Genomic DNA, 23120 nt, shown 5'->3' on the forward strand with positions numbered 1-23120 from the left:
TTATGTCATTAGTCCATTTGAATATGACTTCTGTATATATTATTTATGTCACCTTCTTTAACGTAATAAGCTGAAATTACGTCTCATACGCCTGGATTCAGCAAGTACCTAACAAAATAATCAATAAGGTAGTAAATAGAAAATATGAAACAGAATGGTATCAGAAAAATGAAATAACCGTGTTAGACACCCATAATAACAGCCACTGATTCAGTGACATTGACTACCGCTCCTCAAAAGGGGAGAAGGAGGAAATAAGCTCACATGAATACTTATTTAATTTTGATTCTGTTAACAGGTGTTTTCAAAAATATGTTTACAATGGTGGGGAAAGAGGGAGGGGGGACGGTGGGAAAAGCTCTGCTTAGGCGTATTCCTTACATAAAGTCAAGAGAAGAAACTCCATCACATACAATATGCTCAGCACTCCATTATTATTCAATTATTATGAAAACAAGATAAATGTGTTTAAGGTGTAATCCAACAACTGAAGTTTGCCACCTATAATAAAAATTCAAGTTTGATCTTTTTAATGGCTAAGAAAACTAAACTCCGCACGAACAGGCCATGAAGGCCCAATGGTACCGACCGGCCGCCGTTTCATCCTCAGTCCACAGGCATCACAGGATGCGGATGTGGAGGGGCATGTGGTCAGTACAGCGCTCTCCCGGCCGTATGTCAGTTTACGAGACCGGAGCCGCTACTTCTCAATCAAGTAGTTCCTCAGTTTGCCTCACAAGGGCTGAATGCTAACTGCTTGCCAACAGCGCTCGGCATACGGATGGTCACCCATCCAAGTGCTAGCCCAGCCCAGCAGTGCTTACCCTTCGGGAATATGACGGGTGCGGTGTTACCACCGCGGCAAGGCCGTGGGCTTTTTAATGCCATTATTTCCAGGTCTGTGTTTTTCAACGTTCAATGTCGTAAATGGATATGAATGTATGTGTACCGAAAACTTCAAGTTTAGGGTTGTTCATTTGCAGTGTTACCCTGGCCGATGCAGCGTTCGTGTGGATGAACGTGTTGAAACTTTCTAAAACCAACTTCAAATTAATTTGTGTTGCCAGTTCTTAACGGCACAGGAATGAACCTTCGTCTTACTATTGTCCCTGCTTTTATACGTTATTGTGTAACCGTGGAAACGGATCAAAGAATTTATAATTCTGTTTCTACATGATCAGTGGTATTCACGCCCTGCACTTATCACTAGTTCGGAATCGACGAACGTTAAACAAATTTTTGTTTTCACTTCCAGCGGACAATGTGGCGTGTTGTGTTATTCACTTGTTGCAGGCGGGTACATTGATGGAGCGTAGAAGAAGACACACAACTTATGGTGTTGAAGTGTATAACCATCAGTTGTTTAAAATGGAATGTGACCTCAGCAGACCGCCTTAGCTTTTAGGTTGTTCAAAAACAGATGTACTAACGAAAAACACAACGAGAAATCATTATATCAGCTAGAATCCGTCAAGGGAGATCTTCACAGAGACAGTTAAGATGTGGTAGCTGTCAGAAGACTGGCTCCAAGATGTTTCTGTAAAAGAAAGACGTGGGGCAGCATCTGTGGAAGAACACAGCCAACTCATTTCCCTCTGCTATATCCTTTGAAGAGAGTCCAACAACTTTTAGGTCAAAGATAAGGTCATAAATATTTCATCGTAGCAATTTCAAGTACAAGCAACCGTATTTCTGGAGGTAGTGATTCGGAGCGATTCACCATCAGTTCTGAAATCTACAGTCTTTATCACGAACATCTAAAACTGTTGATTGTTGTCTAAACCTACAGTTAAAGGAAACAAATGAATAGATCTTTTAATGGATAACATTCCTTGTTGTTGTCGTCTTCAGTCCGAAAACTGGTCTGATGCAGCTCTCCATGTTACTCTAACCTATGCAAGCCCCTTCATCTCCGAGTAACTATTGCTACTTACATCCTACTGAATCTGTTTACTGTATTCATCTCTTAGTCTCCTTCTACGATTTTACTCACCCCCGTCTCCCTCACACTTCCCTCCAGTTCTAAATGGGTGATCTCTTGATGCCTCAGAATGTGTCCTACCAACCCAGCCCTTATTCTAGTCAGGTAGTGACGTGAAATTCTTTCTCCCCAGTTCGGTTCAGTACTTCCTAGTTATTTACATGATCTAGCCTATCTCATTTTCAGCATTATTCTGTAGCACAACATTTCAAAAGCTTCTATTCTTTGCTTGTGTTAACTTATTATAGGCCATATTTCTCTTCTTCAGAACATCATCAGTTACTTTGCTGCCTAAGTAGCAAAACTAATCTACTAGGTACCTCGTTTCCTAATCTAATTGCATCAGCATCATCTGATTTAAATCGACTACGCTCTGTTATCGTTCTTTTGCTGTTTTTGATGTTCATCTTATATCCCTCTTTTAAGACACTGCCCATTCTGTTCAGCTGCTCTTGAAAGTTCTTTGCTGTTCCTGTTAGAATTACAGTTCCATCGGTAAATCTGAAACCTTTCATTTCTTCTCCCTTAACTTTAATTCCGACTTCAAATTTTTATTTGGTTTCCTTTACGTTTGCTCAGTGTACAGACTGAGTAACATCGGGGCGGGCTCCAACCCTGTCTCACTACCTTTTCAACCACTTACTCCCTTTCATGCCTCTCGACTTTTATAACTGCTGTCTGGTTTGTGCACAAGTTGTAAATAGCATTTCACTCCCTGCATGGCACCCTCGCTATCTTCAGAATTTCGAAGAGAGTAATCCAGTCAACATTGTCAAAAAGTTTCTCGAAGTCTACAAATGCCATAAACATAGGTTTGCCTTTCCGTATCCTATCTTTTAAGATGAGTTGTAGGGTCAGTATTGCGTCGTGTGTTCCTACCTTTTTCCGGAATTAAAGTTAATGAGGTGTAAAATAGGCTAAGAAAGGCGCTATGATACAAGGACCACAACACCCAGTATTGCTCTACTGGTCTATTACTACCAGCAGCAAGCCACAGAGAATCATGTAATTTATTGTGAGCCGTACGATACCCAAGAAAACCAAAGTTTTTTAACGATTGCTAAGAACACAATATTACTGCCTCATTTTGGCAACGTAGTGCAGAACGGACAAACTTTCAATTCGGTAGATACATAAATAGAGTGGCGTAAGAATTTTGCAATGAATCGAATTTCTATACTGAAACTTCCATGGGGGTCGAGAAGGTAGGGGGAAGGAAGGAAGTGCCTCCGGTTGCCTCGCCCCTTTCTCTCGAAATATCTCTCGCGTACGCTTATGGCCTACAACCAGATGTGCCCTGAAGTCGCCAGCCAGCACTTATCGTCACACTGACGGGCGAGTTGCGCGAAGTTTATCTGACGTGAACTGACTATTCAACTTGGTAGCGATAAGGGAAAGCAAACGCGGGAACACTTCGACACCGAACTCGTCGAGGTGAGATGCCATCGCCCTGCGATAAGCGGATGAGATTCCTCCTTTCACTGCACGTACACTGAGACGCTCACTAGCTTAAAAGCTAATCGTCTCTGGGGTAGGATCCCACGTTTTGTCTAAAATTTTTCTTCAAACACTAAGAATCTACAACTGTCAGTAATATTTCTTTTGAAACCGAGCAACTAGATTGCACCTAAATTCGTCCTATTCCACCAGTGAGCCAGATGCATTACAACCCAGATGAGCTTCCGTTGTGTAGTTTAAAACACATGAAAACTGCAAAAGGCCCGAATCGATTCGATAGCAAATTGTTGCTTTATAAAGTCCACATGTTCTATATGGTGTTTAGGTTGCGTTAAAGCAAAACAGGTTGAAATGTATTTTTTAATTCCTGTGCTGAGATTATATATACAAACGTGAACGTTCCAGTCATACAGAAATTTTCAAATTCAAGATTACATATCACATGTGACAGGTAAATATTATCACATCAAATACTTCTTTTGTCGCATTTCGTGAGAACATTATATGGCCCTCTTTATTTGTGTTACACGCTTTTCTCACGGCCTTGTGTTTCCCAGAACATGCAGACATTGGTTCTTTCTGTGAAGATGAAAACACAAGTTGCTACAGGACGGTACTCCGTTACTAATCAACCCTTGTGTAGCTTCGGCTGTCTTTTTCCGCCAATAAAGCGGGGTTATTAACTATCAGGTTGTTGACATCAGTCCTCTACTTCAAAGAACGGCATTCAGTTTGCTTATTACTGCGTCCATTAACCAGAAACCCAACGGTTATTCTTTCTTGCAACTGTTAACTCTGTGTGCCTACATCGTAAGTGCGCATCACTTCGAGTGGCACGAATTGTAACCTGCGTGTATGTGCAGCAGTAGTGAAGAATAAGGAGTACATATTAGGGTTTGACGTCGCATCGACGACGTAAGGGTGGTGGGGCGAGTGTAGGGGATTGGGCTGTATTAGAAATTGCTAGAAGTCAGCACAGATTAAGCAACTACTTAAATCTATAGTCAGCGACAGACTTACGAGCGAAGCGGTTCACAACTGCTTAGAAAATAAACTTGCACCAGAAGCAAGACTTCAGCATAGATCCAACATATGCGCAGTTTGTGTGCTGCTGACATCGCTTTACCAAAGAAACTGAATGAAAGGCTAACTAGTCGTATGGCTGTGCTACAGCGGAGAGTCGACTCCTAAAATGTTCAAATGTGTTTTAAATCTTATGGGACTTAACTGCTAAGGTCATCAGTCCCTAAGCTTACACACTACTTAACCTAAATTATGCTAACGACAAACACACACACCCATGCCCGAGGGAGGACTCGAACCCCTTTCCGGGACCAGCCGCACAGTCCAGGACAGCAACGCCCTAGACCACTCGGCTAATCCCGCTCGGCGGAGAGTCTACTTCCTTTCAATCGTTCAGCACTGAATTAGTACGTAGCATTTACAAGCCAACAAGTAGTTAACAGCTAGCGATATCTAACCAGGAGAAGATCACATCCACCGGAAATCGTACAAGTGGGCCTCCGATCCCAAATTTTAACGCTTAGTAGCAAATAATATGTTTAGGAAGTACAACGGAAGCCTTTATAATAAGGACACTAACAGAATAAAATTATCTGTATAATATGTTTTTGGAAAAACTATGATTTGTCGCAGAAGCTGTACGTCGCTTTATTATAATTGCCCGATTCAGTCAACAAAAGACCATCATCCGGAATATTTGTATGCATGTAAAAAGACGCCAATGAAACAGAATCCAAAGACAATTGTAATATATCCATAAATTCTATGCTTATAAAGAACGGCATAACGAATTTTCATTTCATATAGGTCCCTCAGTACAGTTTCTTGTTTCATCAAAACTGGTAGTTAGTTCTCCAAATCATTGCACCGTATTTTACCAGACATTCTAACGGAACAACCACTCAGTATGCAGCCCGACATCCACCATCTCGTCAGGGAATTTTCTGACTAAGCATATGTATACATCTCAATACAGTTCCCTCTTACATAATAATGATGTCATTTCCGGTAACAAGTCTCGACTTACCTGAGAGCTTGCTGCCTAAACATACGTACACATCTCAGCACAGTCCCCTGAGATCACACACGCATATGACTGCCCTCCCACATCAACCCCTCCCTCTCTGCCGCAAGCGTATGACGTCAGAGGGTTGCCTTGTGATGTGCACATATGCTTACTCAGAAAGCTTTCGGATGAATTGAGACTCGTTCTAAACCCCATCAGCGAATCTTGTCACTGATTTCCTTGATCAAATGAATGTGAAATATTAAGGGACTTAACAGCTAAGGTCATCAGTCCCTAAGCTTACTCACTACTTAACCTAAATTATCCTAAGGACAAACACACACGCCCATGCCCGAGGGAGGACTCGAACCTCCGCCGGGACCAGCCGCACAGTCCATGACTGCAGCGCCTTAGAGCGCTCGGCTAAGGGCGCGCAGCACTGATATTCCTTCACCCAGAATTTCTACGCATTTCTGAGCCTATCTTTTCTTTCGGTCATTACCTCTTCATTGTCATTGCATGGCGATTCCTTCACCCTGAATTTCATCGCATTTCTGAGCCTATCTTCTGTTTCCGTCATTACTTCTTCATTGTCACTGCATCGCGGTGAAGTATGGGAAGTGGACATGACTAATTTGAAAAAGAACACTTGCAGTCTATAAATCCAAGAAAATCCTCAAAATGGCCATCAGTAACCACCTAAGCTACAGTGCATGTGTGCCATGTGAGATGTACTATGATTGTAAGAAGATCGTAAGACTGGTAACTACTTGTTCTGAACTCACACTTCTGATAGCTTTAGAAGACAGTGCGGATCAGTTCTTAACCGCCGTACTCTTTCGAAGCGAGTGCATAGACCACGGTGCGAAGAAACACAGACTCCCCTACGGTCTGCGTAAATAGTAGCAAAATACAGTGGAGATTTCCTTCAACTGAAACAATTTATTCCCACTAGTACACTTGTGGCAACATATAGAACGGCATGTTTTGTTAATCTATGCGACTGTAGATTACAACTCATTCTGCATTGTCCGTACTTTTACGTCATTACGGAATTATTGGCTGCTGCGCAACAGAAACGTGAGTGAGGCATACACGATATTAGCTACGTGGTCGCCCTTCGGAGGATTGGCTAGGCTAGAAATAAAGGAAGAAATTGTTAATTTTTTATATACATTGTGACAAAGAAAGGTTAATGACATGTAAGGAGACGAGGATGGGAAATGTAACTTTACGTGTTGATAGGTTATGCTGTTTCGTTTACTTGATTACACCCTCTAGTTAACTGGACAATGGAGCAGACTGTATGAGCACCATGCTGGTGCCCAGCCAGCAAGAAGTTCCAGTCTGTTGGCCAAATATGCTTGTCGTTCTTTGGTTGGGAACCTTGTCATACATATGTATTCTCCATTAAAGTACGTTGGTTAGCAATTGTTCTAACTGGTCCTCGATATCCTGTATAATATCACTAAGATGGAATTAACGTCCGATCTGGCGCCATACCAAATTCTATTGGGTACAGATCGACAGATCCTGCTGGAAAGGGAAATACCTCAACATCTCACAGGCAATTAGCAGACATCAGCGGATGAGGGCAAGTGCTGTCCTGTTGAAAGACCGAACCATGATATTGACTCATGGGGTCAAACATATGTGGAGAAGGATGTCTGTGCTGTCACTGCCGTAGCTGAAGTGATAGCTGTGTTCACAATGGCTCTTGCTATAACAGCAAAATATTGACAGAGTGAGATCTCTCCTTTCGGCATCGCCATTCTTGCAGACGATAGCTGATAGAACAAGTACGGAACCGAGTTTAATCGCTACAAATGATTCACAAGTATCCCTCCGCGTCGTGTTGTTAACGACGGCCTATTCACTGGATGGTGATACGGTATACCAACATGTAAGTTATCTTACGTTCTCACTTAAGTCACACAGGGCAACTGTCACATCTGAAGGCCGCTCAACTCCCACAATTGGACGAGCTAACCACATGATGAACCAGAATGATGACCCTTCAAAATTTTCTGAAGAACTATTAACGTGGTCCTACGAAAGTACTTGGCATTATCGGTGGCCCTTTACAATGGTCCATAACCAAATGATACATTTGACGGCTATAATGCACAACGTCACTCCTGGAAACAAGAGACTTGATGAAAAAACTAATACACTCTCGTGGATGCTCTAATCGTCAAAGATGAGTACACCTTTAATCAATTTACGTATCCGGGTATTTGGTATACAGAGGACCGTTGCTTCTAGATGTTTAAATTGTTTTGTCTGTGAACTGTGGGATTACCTACCCGATCCAAGAACCCTCATCCTGCGTGACGTGGAAGGGCGCCGATGTGGCGTTGACGTCCTGGAGCTCCATCAGGGCGGGAGACGTCCACGAGAGAACGGTGCCCACCGACAGCGAACTCAGCGTCACTGTGGGAAGGTAGACAGCGAGAGGATAATAGCTAGGCGCATCTTGTAAATTGTACAGCTTGCCAGTTGTGATTATCACAGCGGTTTAAGCTCCAATAAGAGCACAAGGATATAGATGAAACTGATCACAGATTGGAAGAAAATGTTTCGGGAAGTGGTATAGAATTTTGGAACGGATATACACTACCGGCCATTAAAATTGCTACACCAAGAAGAAATGAATAAGATAAACGGGTATTCATAGAAGAAATATATTGTACTAGAACTGACATGTGATTACATTTTCACGCACTTTGGGTGCATAGACCCAGAAAAATCATGACCCAGAAAAACCACCTCTGGCCTTAATAACGGCCTTGATACGCCTGGGAATTGAGTCAGACAGAGCTTGGGTGACGTGTACAGGTACAGCTACCCATGCAGCTTCAACACGACACCACAGTTAATCAAGAGTAGTGACTGGCGGATTGTGACGTGCCAGTTGCTCAGCCACTATTACCCAGACGTTTTCAATTGGTGAGAGATCTGGAGAATGTGCTGACCAGTGGAGCAGTCGAACATTTTCTGTATCCAGAAAGGCCCGTACAGGGCCTGCAACTTGCGATCGTGCATTATCCTGCTGAAATGTAGGGTTTCACAGGGATCGAATGGAGGCTAGAGCCACGGGTCGTAACACATCTGAAAAGTAACATCCACTCTTCAAATTGCCGTCAGTGCGAACAAGATGTGACCGAGACGTGTAACCAATGGCACCCCATACATTCACGACGGGTGATTCGTCAGTATGGCGATGACGAAAACACGCTTCAAATGTGCGTTCACCGCGATGTCGCCAAACACGGATGCGACCATCATAATGCTGTAAACAGAACCTGGATTCATCCGAAAAAAATGACGTTTTGCCATTCGTGCACCCAGGTTCGTCGTTGAGTACACAATCGCAAGTGCTCCTGTCTGTGAAGCAGCGTCAAAGGTAACCGCAGCCATGGTCTCCGAGCTGATAGTCCATGCTGCTGCAAAATTCGTCGAACTGTTGATGCTGATGGTTGTTCTCTTGCAAGCGTCCCCATCTGTTGACTCAGGGATCGAGACGTGGCTGCACGATCCGTTACAGCCATGCGAATAAGATGCCTGTCATCTCGACTTCTAGTGATACGAGGCCGTTGGGATCCAGCACGGCGTTCCGTATTATCCTCCTGAACACACCGATTCCATATTCTGCTAACAGTCATTGGATCTCGACCAACGCGAGAAGCAATGTCGCGATACGATAAACCTCTTTCACGATAGGCTACAATCCGACGTTTATCAAAGTCGGAAATGTGATGGTACACATTTCTCCTCCTTACACGAGGTATCACAACGACGTTTCACCAGGCAACGCCGGTCAACTGCTGTTTGTGTATGAGAAATCAGTTGGAAACTTTCCTCGTGTCAGCACGTTGTAGGTGTCGCCACCGGCGCCAACCTTGTGTGAATGCTTGAAAAACTAACCATTTGCATATCACAGTATCTTGTTCCTGTCGGTTAAATTTCGCCTCTGTAGCACGCCATCTTCGTGGTGTAGCAATTTTAATGGCCAGAAGTGTAGATCTAGCTCGGGCGATTATTTCAAGTAAGCAAGCACAAGTTCTACGTTAGGCAACGTCGAAATTAAAAAGCGTTATTTAAAACAAGACCTTGAGGCTTGCTTCCACTTGGATGAAAGGACTTTGATCCAAGGCACTGAAAGCTCTACAGGTGATTTAGAACTGGATCGACAGAATTTAGGAGGTTGATCTGTGATATTGTCTGAATATTTCGATAACAAGTGCCCGCGGTATCCCGTAGCCTGTTAAGAAGCAATAATTCAATTATGAGTTACTTGGTGTCTTCCCAGAATTATCTTTGTTTAAGAGAAAATTCCTTCACAGCAATGATAAGCCTGTAATATGCAACCATTAAACGTACCAGCACAAAACACAGCGTGATGTGGTGGCCGTTTGTGAGGGAACAGTTGACCATTGAGACTTTGTGTCACTATTCCACTGCATTCAGTGAACCTGTGCACGAGGTGCATATCGGCCAACTCTTCATCAGTAAACCCACCCAGACCGCTGTGTATCGGTGTCAAACTACAACTGACATTGCCGGAAAAACAAATCTGAGACAGAATGGAGCAGAACTGGACACAACTTGTAGGACGAAGATGGTTCAAATAGCTCTAAGCACTATGCGACTTAAACGTCTGAGGTCATCAGTCCCCTAGAATTAGAACTACTTAAACCTAACTAACCTAAGGGCATCACACACGTCCATGCCCGAGGCAGGATTCGAACCTGGGACCGTAGCAGCAGCCCGGTTCCGGACTGAAGCGCCTAGAACCGCTCGGCCACAGAGGCCTGCTATGACAGAGACAAGTGGAAACTACTGTTGTCTATTTTTGCTCCAAGAAGGAAGTTTACACTATTGTTCCTATATTTACACTGAAATACAGATACAATGGTAAATTAGGCTGAGAAACCAAAGGAAACGCTGTTTGTGATGAAATATTCTCAGGCTTCCATCCGAGTGTCTGCACCGAAATCCCGGGAGATTTCGTTGATTGTCACTCTGCTTATATTCTGGCAAAGAAGAAACGTCACGGATTTCAACTCATCTACCTGAATGGAAGCTCGAGAATATTTCATCAGCAGTGCAGTCCGGAAAAGTCTACAGCATGGTTCTTATTAACGTTTATAAACACCCGAATCTACATGGCTATTGTTGAGAAAAATAATTTAATATAAAATGTATGATGTTTCAAATGTCGGGAAGTACCCCAAAAATCGACGAGAAATGTTGAACATATGGAGTCACAGGTGGCGCGGTGAAGTGACAATTGAAAGACGCAATTCTGTATTCGAGCAAATGGTGCAAATTTCGAACACCTTTTGTAAATGCGATCTGTTGTAAACATAGAAGTTACAAAATCACTGTCCTCGCTGTACCTATTAAAAGCTGTTCTTATTTTGATTTTCTTTCGCCTTTGTCCAACTTTTTCTACTCATTCAATTGTGACACAATATGGTAGGTTTTTGTTATACTGCACTTTGCAATACCTGTAAACCAGCGGAGGCGAGGAGATTGACAGTAAAATAATAAATCTTAATACTCAGTGTAAACACACAACTGTCGGGCACAATGGAAAAAATTCAGCCTTCCAGACGCAAGACTCGAACCCTGAGCCCCATGAGCTCAAGTCGCGCACATAAGCCCGGAGCAACACCGATATGAATATTTGACTTGGCATGATCAGGGGCGATAGACTCAACCGCTGCACGTGCGGCGAGGTACGTCATCTGGTGACGTCACACGTTCAACATTTGTTATCCACATTTGGGGTATTCCCTGAAATTTGAGGCCCGAAGTGTCTTATACTAAACTGCTTGTCTGAGCGTCATCTATGTCTTTTCGGAGGTTTTTCAACATGAGTAAGAATCAACGTGTGTACGTTACACAAAAGGGCAATTATTCTGTAACAAGCCACAGGAAATCTCGGGTCACTTTTACTAAAAGTCTGAGAAAATATCCTTCAACAACATCCCAGTTTTGGCGGTAGAGTAATGATGAACAATATACAAGTGAATGACCTTCCACTTAACATATACGTATCTTAATAAACATGAAGCACTCCTTGTACGTTTTCCAAATAATTCAGGCATTATAATTAACCCAATTACACCGACAGAACAAGAAGAAATTTTATCAACTTTTATCAATGAATTAATAAATCTTTCTCTGCAAATAAACTCTCCCTTAAATTCAGAAAGGACAGTATATTAAGTGCTGTAAGACGAACAGAGCAATACCAACATAAAATTTACCATATGAATGGGATTACTAACTTTGTAGAATACTTCAAAGAATGTGGATATTGATGAAAATTTTAACTGAAGGCTTCCCAGAGAACAAAGTTCCACAAACCTTTTATCTTTGCGTAATTCAGAATGCAGATGTACTGCAAGAAAGTGAGTAATGTGAATAATGTGATGGAGGCCCGAGAGCACCGTAATGGTTGTAGTGTGTTTCTCAGACAATTTGGGAGCGATGCTATGGGCGACGCCTTGCCTCGCTTAAGGTATGCTGTGGTTCAACAAAGGTAAAAATATGATAGTCCTTTGGATCATTTTCCTGCATCCACTGTGAACATGTACTACAACAGAATTATCCCGTCTCTAGCCTGAACGGGCCCCTGCTGCCATATGTGATTTTCGACGTTCTCCTTCCATCGATGCTTACCAGCATGTATCACAACACATCAGCTTAGGTGTTCTCGCGCATATGCCAATCTCTGTGCTCCGTGCTGTACTGTGAACAGAGGTACAAATGCAGCACTATGGTTTCTGAATCTCACAGCTTGGAGATGGTTTAAATGCTCACCGCTCTTCCTTGTTTCAGCATTAAATTGGCGCGTGATCGAATGCGGTACGTCTCATCTATCTGCAGTTAGAATCCTCTGTTATCGAAGCCGATCCATGTCAACAACATGTAGTGTGCATTATAGTCCTAGCGGCGACTATTTTCGCCAAGTCTCGGCCCCCACGGCACATCCTTTAGTTGGCGGTATTTGGGAAACCCGCCAACGCCCTTGCCTCAGTGGTAACACCGGTTCCCGTCAGATCAGCGAAGTTAAGTGCTGTCGGGCTGGGCTAGCACTTGGATGGGTGACCATCCGGTCTGCCGAGCGTTGTTGGTAAGCGGGGTACACTCAGCCCTTGTGAAGCAAACTGAGAAGCTACTTGACTGAGAAGTAGTGGCTCCGGTCTCGAAAACTGACATACAGCCGGCAGATCGGTGTGCTGACCACATTCCCCTCCATATCCGCATCCAATGATGCCTCTGGGTTGAAGAAGACACTGCGGCCGGGAAGTAACGTTGGGCCTTCATGGCCGTGCGGAGTTTAGTTTAGTTTTAATACCCGCAGCACCTACTAGACAGAGCATCTCACATGTCAGTCTGACTGCTGTTAAATGAACCGACACCTGGGATTTAACCAAATCCGAATTAGACCGCCAAGTAAGCCAGTGCAAGATCCATGCTAGAACACGATATTCATTTATATAAGGTCCACTGGATTAAGTCATCAATTTGCGTACTAATTTGAGGTATAATGAAGGTACGTATTGACTCGCGGTAGGATTTTGGAATCTGGATTGACACTTCTATATCAGTTGACTTGAAGTTCTGTCTTAGCCGTGGTCTTACCGACTTCCAGCGCTCATAACAACCAGAAATTGTATCACACCTCACTGGTCTGCTTTATCCATCTTCATACTTGACGAACGAATCAACTACTGACATTCGACAGTATGTAGCACCTTATCAGACGCCCAGATTAAAGGCTTCATTGGAGCACCTCGAAGCGCCTCGAGATACTGCAAGCTCCCACTAAAAGACTCAGTAACCAGCAATCTTCGGTTAAACCAGCTGGATTACGATGTGGTATATAAACTTCACAATCGCATTCATATGAAAACTTTTCCCATACTTTGTTCGCTAAGGCATTCGCTGCAGACAGAATCGAATGTCTTACTCTGCAAAATTGAACACATCGAAAGACAAGCTCCAGAGAAAAGATTTCAAAGAGAAATCTTTTTTTATTATAATTTACGACTTCACCATTTTTCAGATAAACGGTAGCTTGATCATCAAACCGAAGGCTGCTCCAAGCACCACTCTCCCTTACTGTGCATTCTCTCGTTGTTCATTTGGAGGTGATGGTACACACTGCCGGAAAAAATTAGTACAACTGGAAAGACAAGGCAGTTTTGATACGAAGACGATATGTGGCACTTGAGGGGGTAGGGGGGGAGGTCGTAGTTGTATTGATGATGGTTTCAACGTCGCCCGCCAACAGATAGCGTAGTGGCATAGCTACCAGAGTTCCACTGTTTACCCTCTAATAGGGAATGCTCATAACCAGAAGGCCGGTGCAAACGTGTGAAGGATGAGCCAACTATGCCACGGAGACACATTAGTGGCTTCTACAACCAAATGAGCGAATCTGAAAGGTTCCCAAATTGTGACCTTCCCAGTGGCGGGATGATCCTTTCGGAGAATTGCGACACACGTTGGACGAGCTGCGTCAGTTGTATGTGTGTATGAGTATGTGTTTGTGAGTTCCTAAGGGACCAAACTACTGAAGTCATCTGTCCCTAGACTTAAACACTACTTGAACTAACTTATGCTAGGAACAACACACACACCCATGCCCAAGGGAGGACTCGAACCTCCGGCGGCAGGAGCCGCGCAGTCCCTGTCATGGAGGGGCGTCACTTGTGCAACGGTGCTGGTGTCAGTGGTCACGTGAACATTCTCATACCCGCAGACGAGGTTCTGGACGTCCACGCACCACAGACGGCTGCCAGGATCGTCGTATTGTAAGGGCAATTGTGGCAGGTGGTACATCGACCACAGCACAGATAAGAAGGCTTGTGAGCCCAGACGTGTCAAAACGAACTGCTGCGGACCGGTTTTTAGCAATGGTTCAACGGACACGTAACCCCTAACCAATGTTCCATTCACGCCAGAGCAACGACGTGTGCAGCGCAACAGGTGCCGACACAGGTTCATTTGGAAGGCGGAATGGTGCATAGTTGTCTTCAGCGATGAAAACAGATCCTGCCTGCACGCAAGTAACTGTCGTTTGCGCGTACTATGTAGACGTGGCTAGCGCTGCCTCGTAGAGTGTGTTTGCCCAAGACACACTGGTCTCAAAAATGGTTCAAATGGCTCTGAGCACTATGGGACTTAACTGCTGAGGTCATCAGTCTCCTAGAACTTAGAACTACTTAAACCTAACTAACCTAAGGACATCATACACATCCGTCGCCGAGGCAGGATTCGAACCTGCGACCGTAGCGGTCTCGCGGTTCTAGACTGTAGCGCCTAGAACCGCTCGGTCACCACGGCCGGCAGTCTGGTTTCATCCCAGGCCATAAGGTGACAAGCTACAACTCCCGTTCACCTTTGGTGTTTCTGGAGGGTTTGCTAATCAGAGCTCGGTACGTGCAGAATGTTAATAGACCCGTTCTTTGTTCCAACAGGATAATGCTCTCCGACACACTGCCCGCGAAACTCAACGTGATCTGGAAGACGCGCAGGAACCTCCCTGGTCAGAACGATCTCCGGACTTGTAAGATTTGATGGGACGAGAAGTGACTCCTGGGATTCGCCGATCAACATTTCTTACAGAAATACGTGAACAGGTCGAGCAGGCGTGGCAAAACATATTCGAGGATAGTATTCCCCATCTATACGATCGACTGAATGCCAGAGTCAGCGCTTGCATTGCCGCCCGTTGAGGCTACACCACACACTAGTACGAGTGTTAGGGTATGGGTCAATGCCTGTTAGCTGAGAACCTCTTGTGCTACTAATCTGCGAATGTAATCTATTCATGCATTGCCGCCCATTGAGGCTACACCACATACTAGTACAAGTGTTTGGGAATGGGTCGATACCTGATAGCTCAGAACCTCTTGTGCTACTGATCTGCAAATGTAATCTATTCGTGTATTCCATATGCCGTGTTGCAAAAATAAATCTTGAATACACTGGAAATGAAAAATTTTTATTTTTTCTGGCAGTGTGTTAAGAATTTTCTCGTCGTGGCTAGTAGAGGTTACCAGACAGTTTAACATGTAATTCTCATTACGTTCAGTCTTAATAGAGTTTACACACACAAAATGCATCTCGCCGTCATTGTTGGTGATGAAGTTAATTAGGCACTGGGTTGGGTGCCTTGTACCTAGTGATTATGCCACTGTGGGACCTTTCACTGCTTTCGTCAGTAATGTAGTTCTAAATTTCTTATTGCGCTTGAGAAGGTTGCAGCTATGCCGATGTTCGATGGCTGGCGCTCTCATGTGGTACTGCTAATCGTTCGTAAAACCTTGCAGCTCGATTTCTTGGATACACTTGAGATTCGTACAAGAACAGGTTATAATATACGCTGCCTCAGAAAGAAAACGAAGCACGCAGAAGAGGAGGAAATAACGATGTAATACTTCACGGGCTCAAAAGGTACCTGTTGTGGTGATTACAAAAGCCAGTCAAATTTATAAGGAATTTGCCCACGTATCAGTAGACGCAACCCCTCTGGCCTGGATGGATGCTGTGGTTCAGCTGATAAGGGTGTCATACAGCTATCGTATCCTCTCATCAGGCAAGCTGTCCCACAACCGTCGTAACTGGTCTTTCGTATCTTCGGTACTGATACTGAGACGGAGTTAAAGACCACACATGCTGCATCGGGAACAGATCTGTGTTTCTTGCTGTCGATTGGAGTACCTCAACATGACGCAGACATTTCATAAAGACAGTTGCCATGTGCGGACGGGCATAGCCCTGTTGAGAAATGACAGTACGATACTGTCACTTCTGAGGTAGCACATGGGAACGCAGCACGTCCGTTACGTATCGTTGTGCCATGAGAGATCCCTCAATTACTACCAGCCATGCTCTGGTGTCATATCTGATGGCTGCAATACAGTTACGTCAAGAGTAACACCGTTGTGCCTTTCCAAAACATTGGAAGAGTTGGACCTCTTCACATATTGTCGCCATTCTCAGTGACAATGGTCGCTCGCCGTACAGCATAACTATAATGCACACTTGAACACAACTCGGTGCCATTCATCGGCATGCCATTACTCCAATGTTAATGGCAGCCTGCACTGTACCTGGGACGGTAACTGCCTAGTGCGGCTACTGATACTCTCCGAGCAATGATGAGGGTTGAGACAAAATGTTGAAGGGAGTCCACTTCTTGTTCTTGAATGGCAGATGCAGATGTGAATGAGTTACAACGTTCTAGGTGTGCAGTACGGTGATCTTGCCTTATGGGATCAGACGTGTTGGACTTGAACTCTGACCACAGATATGCCTCCCATCACTTTCCCATGCATTCCAATATCGGGGCACTATCGCAATCAAATTCTACACTGAACTTCATATTGCATTATTTGTCCATTCAGGGGAACAGAGACCCACAATGAGGCTTCCATCTAAAATTGTGCTTTCAGAATCAGGTGCTGATAACGCTGTCTCACACGGGTACTTGGCATCTCCTCGTCATTCAAGGTGATCACTCAAAATCTGATGTTTATGCTATTTATAGGCCTTACCGGGCCTGGAAACAACACTAAACATGGACTACAGGAATGGACTATGTTGGGAATTCTAGCTGTCACAGAGAATTGCAACTGTAATCATTTACATATCCGCTACTGGTGCGCATATACACGAAGTTACAGTGCTATCGAAGCATGTTGTCGAAGTATTTCACTCTTTTAATCTGGCAGTGTGTGTAAATATGCACGAAGGTAGCGATACAGCTGGAATTACCACATTGGCAAAATAAAGAGTAGATTGGCCACACCATTTTGTTTTATACCTCTCTAGCGGCATGCTACGGCATTGTGACGCGGAATTTTAATATATTCCAAACTACGCATCTCATGTAACAAAACATGTAACATCTAATGTAACAAAACATTAATTACTTAACTTTATTTTTCCGGGGTGATGATCAAAACTTCGTGACTGCCACACTCACCACAGTCGTATTAAAGGTAACATAAATCGGCGACCGGTTGGGTGTATGCTCCACTTGTGAGAGCTGCCCCAGCAATCGAGAGATTCATCGGCTAGATCAATGTTGGGTACTGAGTGCTGTGTATTGGTACTAGGACCTAGCTACATTTCGGTGCGTGAAACCAGGTACTGGGGCTACCCTGAGCAGTGCTGGGAACTGTACTTTAAGCGTTCATCCTTGTACGAGGCGAGGTACTGGGGCCACACTGAGCGGTGCTGGGTTCTGGATACTGGATACTCACCGGTGAGCGCGGTGAGGTACTGGGGCCACACTGAGTGGTGCTGGGTTCTGGATACTGGATACTCACCGGTGAGCGCGGTGAGGTACTGAAGCCACACTGAGCGGTGCTGGGTACTGGATACTGGATACTCACTGGTGAGCGCGGTGAGGTACTGGGGCCACACTGAGCGGTGCTGGGTTCTGGATACTGGATACTCACCGGTGAGCGCGGTGAGGTACTGGGGCCACACTGAGCGGTGCTGGGTTCTGGATACTGGATACTCACCGGTGAGCGCGGCGAGGTACTGGGGCCACGTTTTCGCCGGCGCTGAGCCCGCTGGAGGCTCCACATTCTCGTCGAGCATCAGCTCCTGGGCTGCGGATGCCGTCTCCACCGCCATCGTCGACTGTGTCTGACGCCTCTGTAACACAAGCCATGCCTCATTCTCTTTTGCAGGTTTCGTATCTCGAATACACTGCCGCAAAATTACAGTCTGCCGTCAACAGAAGAGTTGGTCTGCACAGCTATAATTAGAAGTTAATCAGGTTGCAACGAAACGTCTTTCATCTAGTAGTTAGTCTTCTGCAAATCGAATACAGAGTTACTTAATACCACCCCTTTCTGCTATCGGTCATCAGACCAGTTTGATGCGACCCGTCACGAGTTCCTCTCCTTTGTCAAACTCATCATCATGGAATACCACTTGCAACAAATGTTCTCAGTTATTTGTTGGATGCCTTAAACTATCTGCCTTCCCATACAATTTTTAGTCTCTACAGCTCCGTCTAATAAAATGGAAATTGTACCCTGATGTAACACATGTCCTACCATCCATTCCTTTCTTCTAGTCGGTGTTTTCCTATGACACAACATCTCAATTTTTTGATTAGTTTGCTCAGAGTTTATAATTTCGTCTACACTGGTCAGCCACTTACCTAATAGCCGGTATAACCACTTTTGGCACGGAGAACAGCGGCGACGCTTCTTGTTATGGAAGCAATGAGGTCTTGGCAAGCAGCTGCAGGAAGTTGGCACCACATCTGCACACCCAAGTCACCTAATTCCCTCAAATTCTGGGGAGGGAGCGATGCGCACTGACGCCACATTGAAACATATCCGGGATGTGTCCGATCTGGGCCGGCCGGTGTGGCCGTGCGGTTCTAGGCGCTACAGTCTGGCACCGCGTGACCGCTACGATCGCAGGTTCGAATCCTGCCTCGGGCATCGATGTGAGTGATGTCCTTAGGTTAGTTAGGTTTATGTAGTTCTAAGTTCTAGGGGACTGAAGACCACAGATGTTAAGTCCCTTAGTACTCAGATCCATTTCAACCAGCCATTTGTCCGATCTGGTTCAAATCTGGTGAGCTGAGAGGCCAGCACATCATTTGAAACTCGCCACTGTGTTCCTCGACCCACTCCATCACATTTCTGACTTGTGATACGGCGCACTACCTTGCTGAAAAGTGCCATTGCTATCGGGGAGCACAGTCGTCCTGAATGGGTGCAAGTGGGCTCCAACCAGTGTACGATACTCCTTGACCATCATGGTGCCTTGAACGAGATCCACTGAACCCATGAATGCCTACGTGAATGTTCCCCAGAGCATTATGGAACAGCTGCCAACTTGTCTCAGTCCCACAGTACAAGCGTCAAGGAGCTGCTCCCTTGGAAGACGACGGTTTGGCGCCCTCACATCGGCATCATGAAGAAGGTATCGGGATTTGTCAGAACATGTAAAGCTGTGCCGCTGCGTCAGCGTTCAATACCGACGGCCACATGCCCATTGCAATTGTAGTTGCTGATGTCGTGGTGTTGAAGATTAGCGCATGCGTGCGACGTCGGCTGCGGAGACCCATCTTTGGGAGGGGTCGGTGCATTGTGTGTTCAGACATACTTGTACTCTGCCCAACTACACTACTGACCATTAAATTTGCTACACCACGATGATGACGCGCTACAGACGTGAAATTTAACCGACAGGAAGAAGATGCTATGATATGCAAAATTAGCTTTTCAGACCATTCACACAAGGTTGGCGCCATTGGCGGCGCCTACAACGTGCTGACATGAGGAAAGTTTCCGACCGATTTCTCATACACAAACAGCAGTTGACCGGCATTGCCTGGTGAAACTTTGTTGTGATGCCTCGTGTAAGGAGGAGAAATGCGTACCATCACGTTTCCGACTTTGATAAAGGTCGGATTGTAGCCTATCGCGATTGCGGTTTATCGTATCGCGACATTGCTTCTCGCGTTGGTAGAGATCCAATGACTGTTAGCAGAATATGGAATCGGTGGGTTCAGGAGGGTAATACGGAACGACGTGCCTCGTATCACTAGCAGTCGAAATAACAGTCATCTTATTCGCATGGCTGTAACGGATAGTGCAGCCACGTCTCGATCCCTGAGTCAACAGATGGGGCGTTTGCAAGAAAACAACCATCCGCACGAACAGTTCGACGACGTTTGCAGCAGCATGGACTATCAGCTCGGAGACCATGGCTGCGGTTACCCTTGATGCTGCATCACAGACGCGCCTGCGATGGTGTATTCAACGACGAACCTGGGTGCAAGAATTTTTTCGAATGAATCCAGGTTCCCTTTACAGCACCATGATGGTCGCATCCGTGTTTGGCGACATCGCGGTGAACGCGCATTGGAAGCGTGTATTCGTCATCACCACACTTACTTTTCACCCAGCGTGACGGTATGGGGTGCCAATGGTTACACGTCTCAGTCACCTCTTGTTCGTATTGACGGCACTTTGAACAGTGGACGTTACATTTGAGATGCCACTACCTGTGGCTCTGCCCTTTATTCGAGCCCTGCGAAACCCTACATTTCAACAGGATAATGGACGACCGCATGGTGCAGGTCCTGTTCGGGCCTTTCTGGATACAGAAACTGTTCGACTGCTGCTTTGGCCAGCATATTCTCCAGATCTCTCACCAATTAAAAACGTCTGGTCAATGGTGGACGAGGAACTGGCTCGTCACAATACGCCAGTCACTACTCTTGATGAACTGTGGTATCGTGTTGTAACTGCATGGGCAGCCGTACCTATACAAGCCATCCAAGCTCTGTTTGACTCAAAACCCAGGCGTATCAAGGCTGTTATTACGGCCAGAGCTGGTTGTTCTGGGTACTGGTTTCTCAGGATCTACGCACCCAAATTGCGTGAAAATGTAATCACATGTCAGTTATAGTATAATATATTTGTCCAATGAATACCCGTTTATCATTTGCATTTCTTCTTGGTGTGGCAATTTTAATGGATAGTAGTATAAAATCTGGTCTTAGTTCCACCACAGTTCGCGACCTGTCCAGTTTTACAAGTCTGCCCAGACTACGACGTCCGAAATTTGTAATGAGGGTTGGCCACCCAACTCCATGACGCCTGGACGTGGTTTTACCACGTGTTCAAGACACCCACCACAGCAGTTCTCGAACACTCGACAAGCCGTCTCTTTCCGAAATGCTCGTGCGGAGCCTCGGAGGCCATCACAATCTGCCTCCCGATCAAACTCAGATACGTAGATCGCGCTTCTTGCTTGTTCTACACATACACAGCACGCTGAGTGATACTACAGGAACCGTCCATGTGGCTGTCTAGTAGTCATTCCTAGCTAGCTGACGCTGCTATCGCGGACGGGTTTATATCGATAGCAGGTCGGTGGTCATATTTATCTGGCTGATCAGTGTTACAAGTATACTCCGCAAGTCACCACACGGTATATGGATCAGAGTAGCGCATATCACTACTAACCATTTCCTTTGTTATTCCACTCGCAAATACGACGAGGAAAAACGAATGCCTTTATATCTCGGTACGAGTCCTAATTTCTCTTATCCTGTCTCGGCAATCCTTACACTAAATGTACATCGGCGGCAGTAGAATCGTTCTACAGTCAGCTCCAAACGCCAGTTCTCTTATTTTTTTCGCAAAAATAACGTTGTTCCCTCCATAGATTCCAGTTTTAGTTCAAGAAACATCTCCCTAATATTTGTGTGATGGTCGAATGTACGGGTAACAAATCTACCAGCATGCTTCTGAATTGCTTCAATATCTGCCTTCAGTCCAATCTGCTGGGGATCCCAATCATTCGAGCACTACTCAAGAATGGGTCGCGCACTTGTTCTCTATGCTGTCTCCTTTGTAGATGAGCTACATTTTCCTTAAACTCTCCCAATTAACCGAAGTCTATCATTCGCCTTTCCAACTACTATCCTTACGTGCTCTTTGGACGTCATATCGCTTTGCAATTTAGGTCTTTAGATATATAACCACGTGACTTTGCCAAGCGGCACACCACTAACACCGTATTCGAACAGTATAGTATTGATTTCCCTGCTCATCTGCAGTTAGGGGGGACGCTAATGAAAAACGCTCACTGTTCAAAAGATGCACGAAATCCACAATTTTGAAGATACGCCAATGAAATTTTCTACCGTGTTTCACATGAAATTAACACATTTACTATTACATTCATTCAGTTATACATAGTTAAGATTTATTATGGAATCTGAAAATGTTATTTACAAAACATAGTGTACGTATCTTTTCTCAGACACTATTCAAGACATGCATACAGAATTTTATGTATTTAATCTCTTCGCATATAGTAAACTTCCCTCGTGAGATTTTTTGAATATACCGAATAGGAGAATTTCAATGATTATTTTCATTATAATAAAAAATTTATGCAACATTCCACGCACTTCTACACATTTCTCAGCTTAAACTCAGAATTTTAAGATTTACTCTTGCTACAATATTTATTGGGTTTATAGAAATAAGTTTAGAAAATTTCATAATTCCAGCCTTAATCGGTTCTGAGAAAAAGAAACAGAAATTTAAAAAACAACATAATTTTCAGTAAATGTAATTTAAAGTTTAACCTAACGTTTTCTCGTATGTCATCTCTTGACCTCCCGGATTTGCACTCAGGGCCCTGTTTCCCTTCAGGGCTTCTCTCCTGGTGTCCTGTTTTTTTTTCCCCTTATTCCTTTAATTAGGTCATCAATTGACTTTTCAGCTGCAGACAGGAGCTGTAAATCTATATTCCTCAAGACATCATGAGTGAAATTTTCTATCCTAAAGCCCATTCTCTCTAATACTTTCACCCTCCCTACGTTCCAATCATTAAATAGAAGAACTGCATCATAAGTTGCAATTATCACAACTGTAGCCGATGTAAATGTGGTTTTAGGGCATTGTTTCTATGCGAGTGAATTTAGTTACTCATTTGGATACTGCGTTTTGTGATGAACACAGTTTTTGAGAAGTTCAGTCTCGGCCAGAAGCCTGTGAGTGAGCTTTGCAACATCCAGGATACAATTTGGAAGACTCTCCTTGTGAATGCAGCCCTTGTTATTCCACT

General features: G+C 44.6%; 1 protein-coding gene across 1 annotated transcript in view; it reads right to left on the reverse strand.

Moving 5' to 3' along the window:
• Positions 1-18155, reverse strand: part of LOC126356333 (facilitated trehalose transporter Tret1-2 homolog) — a 65730-nt gene extending 47575 nt beyond the window's left edge. The window contains exons 1-2 of the mRNA XM_050007316.1: positions 18026-18155; positions 7775-7901 (exon numbers count right to left, since the gene is read on the reverse strand). Of these exons, the coding sequence (XP_049863273.1) occupies positions 7775-7901; positions 18026-18140 (242 nt within the window). The 5' untranslated portion in view covers positions 18141-18155. The remainder of the gene's footprint in view (positions 1-7774; positions 7902-18025) is intronic.
• Between the last annotated feature and the right edge of the window lie 4965 nt (positions 18156-23120).

The sequence above is a fragment of the Schistocerca gregaria genome, chromosome 3 (genome assembly GCF_023897955.1).
Source record: "Schistocerca gregaria isolate iqSchGreg1 chromosome 3, iqSchGreg1.2, whole genome shotgun sequence".
NCBI classification, from domain to species: Eukaryota; Metazoa; Arthropoda; class Insecta; order Orthoptera; family Acrididae; genus Schistocerca; species Schistocerca gregaria.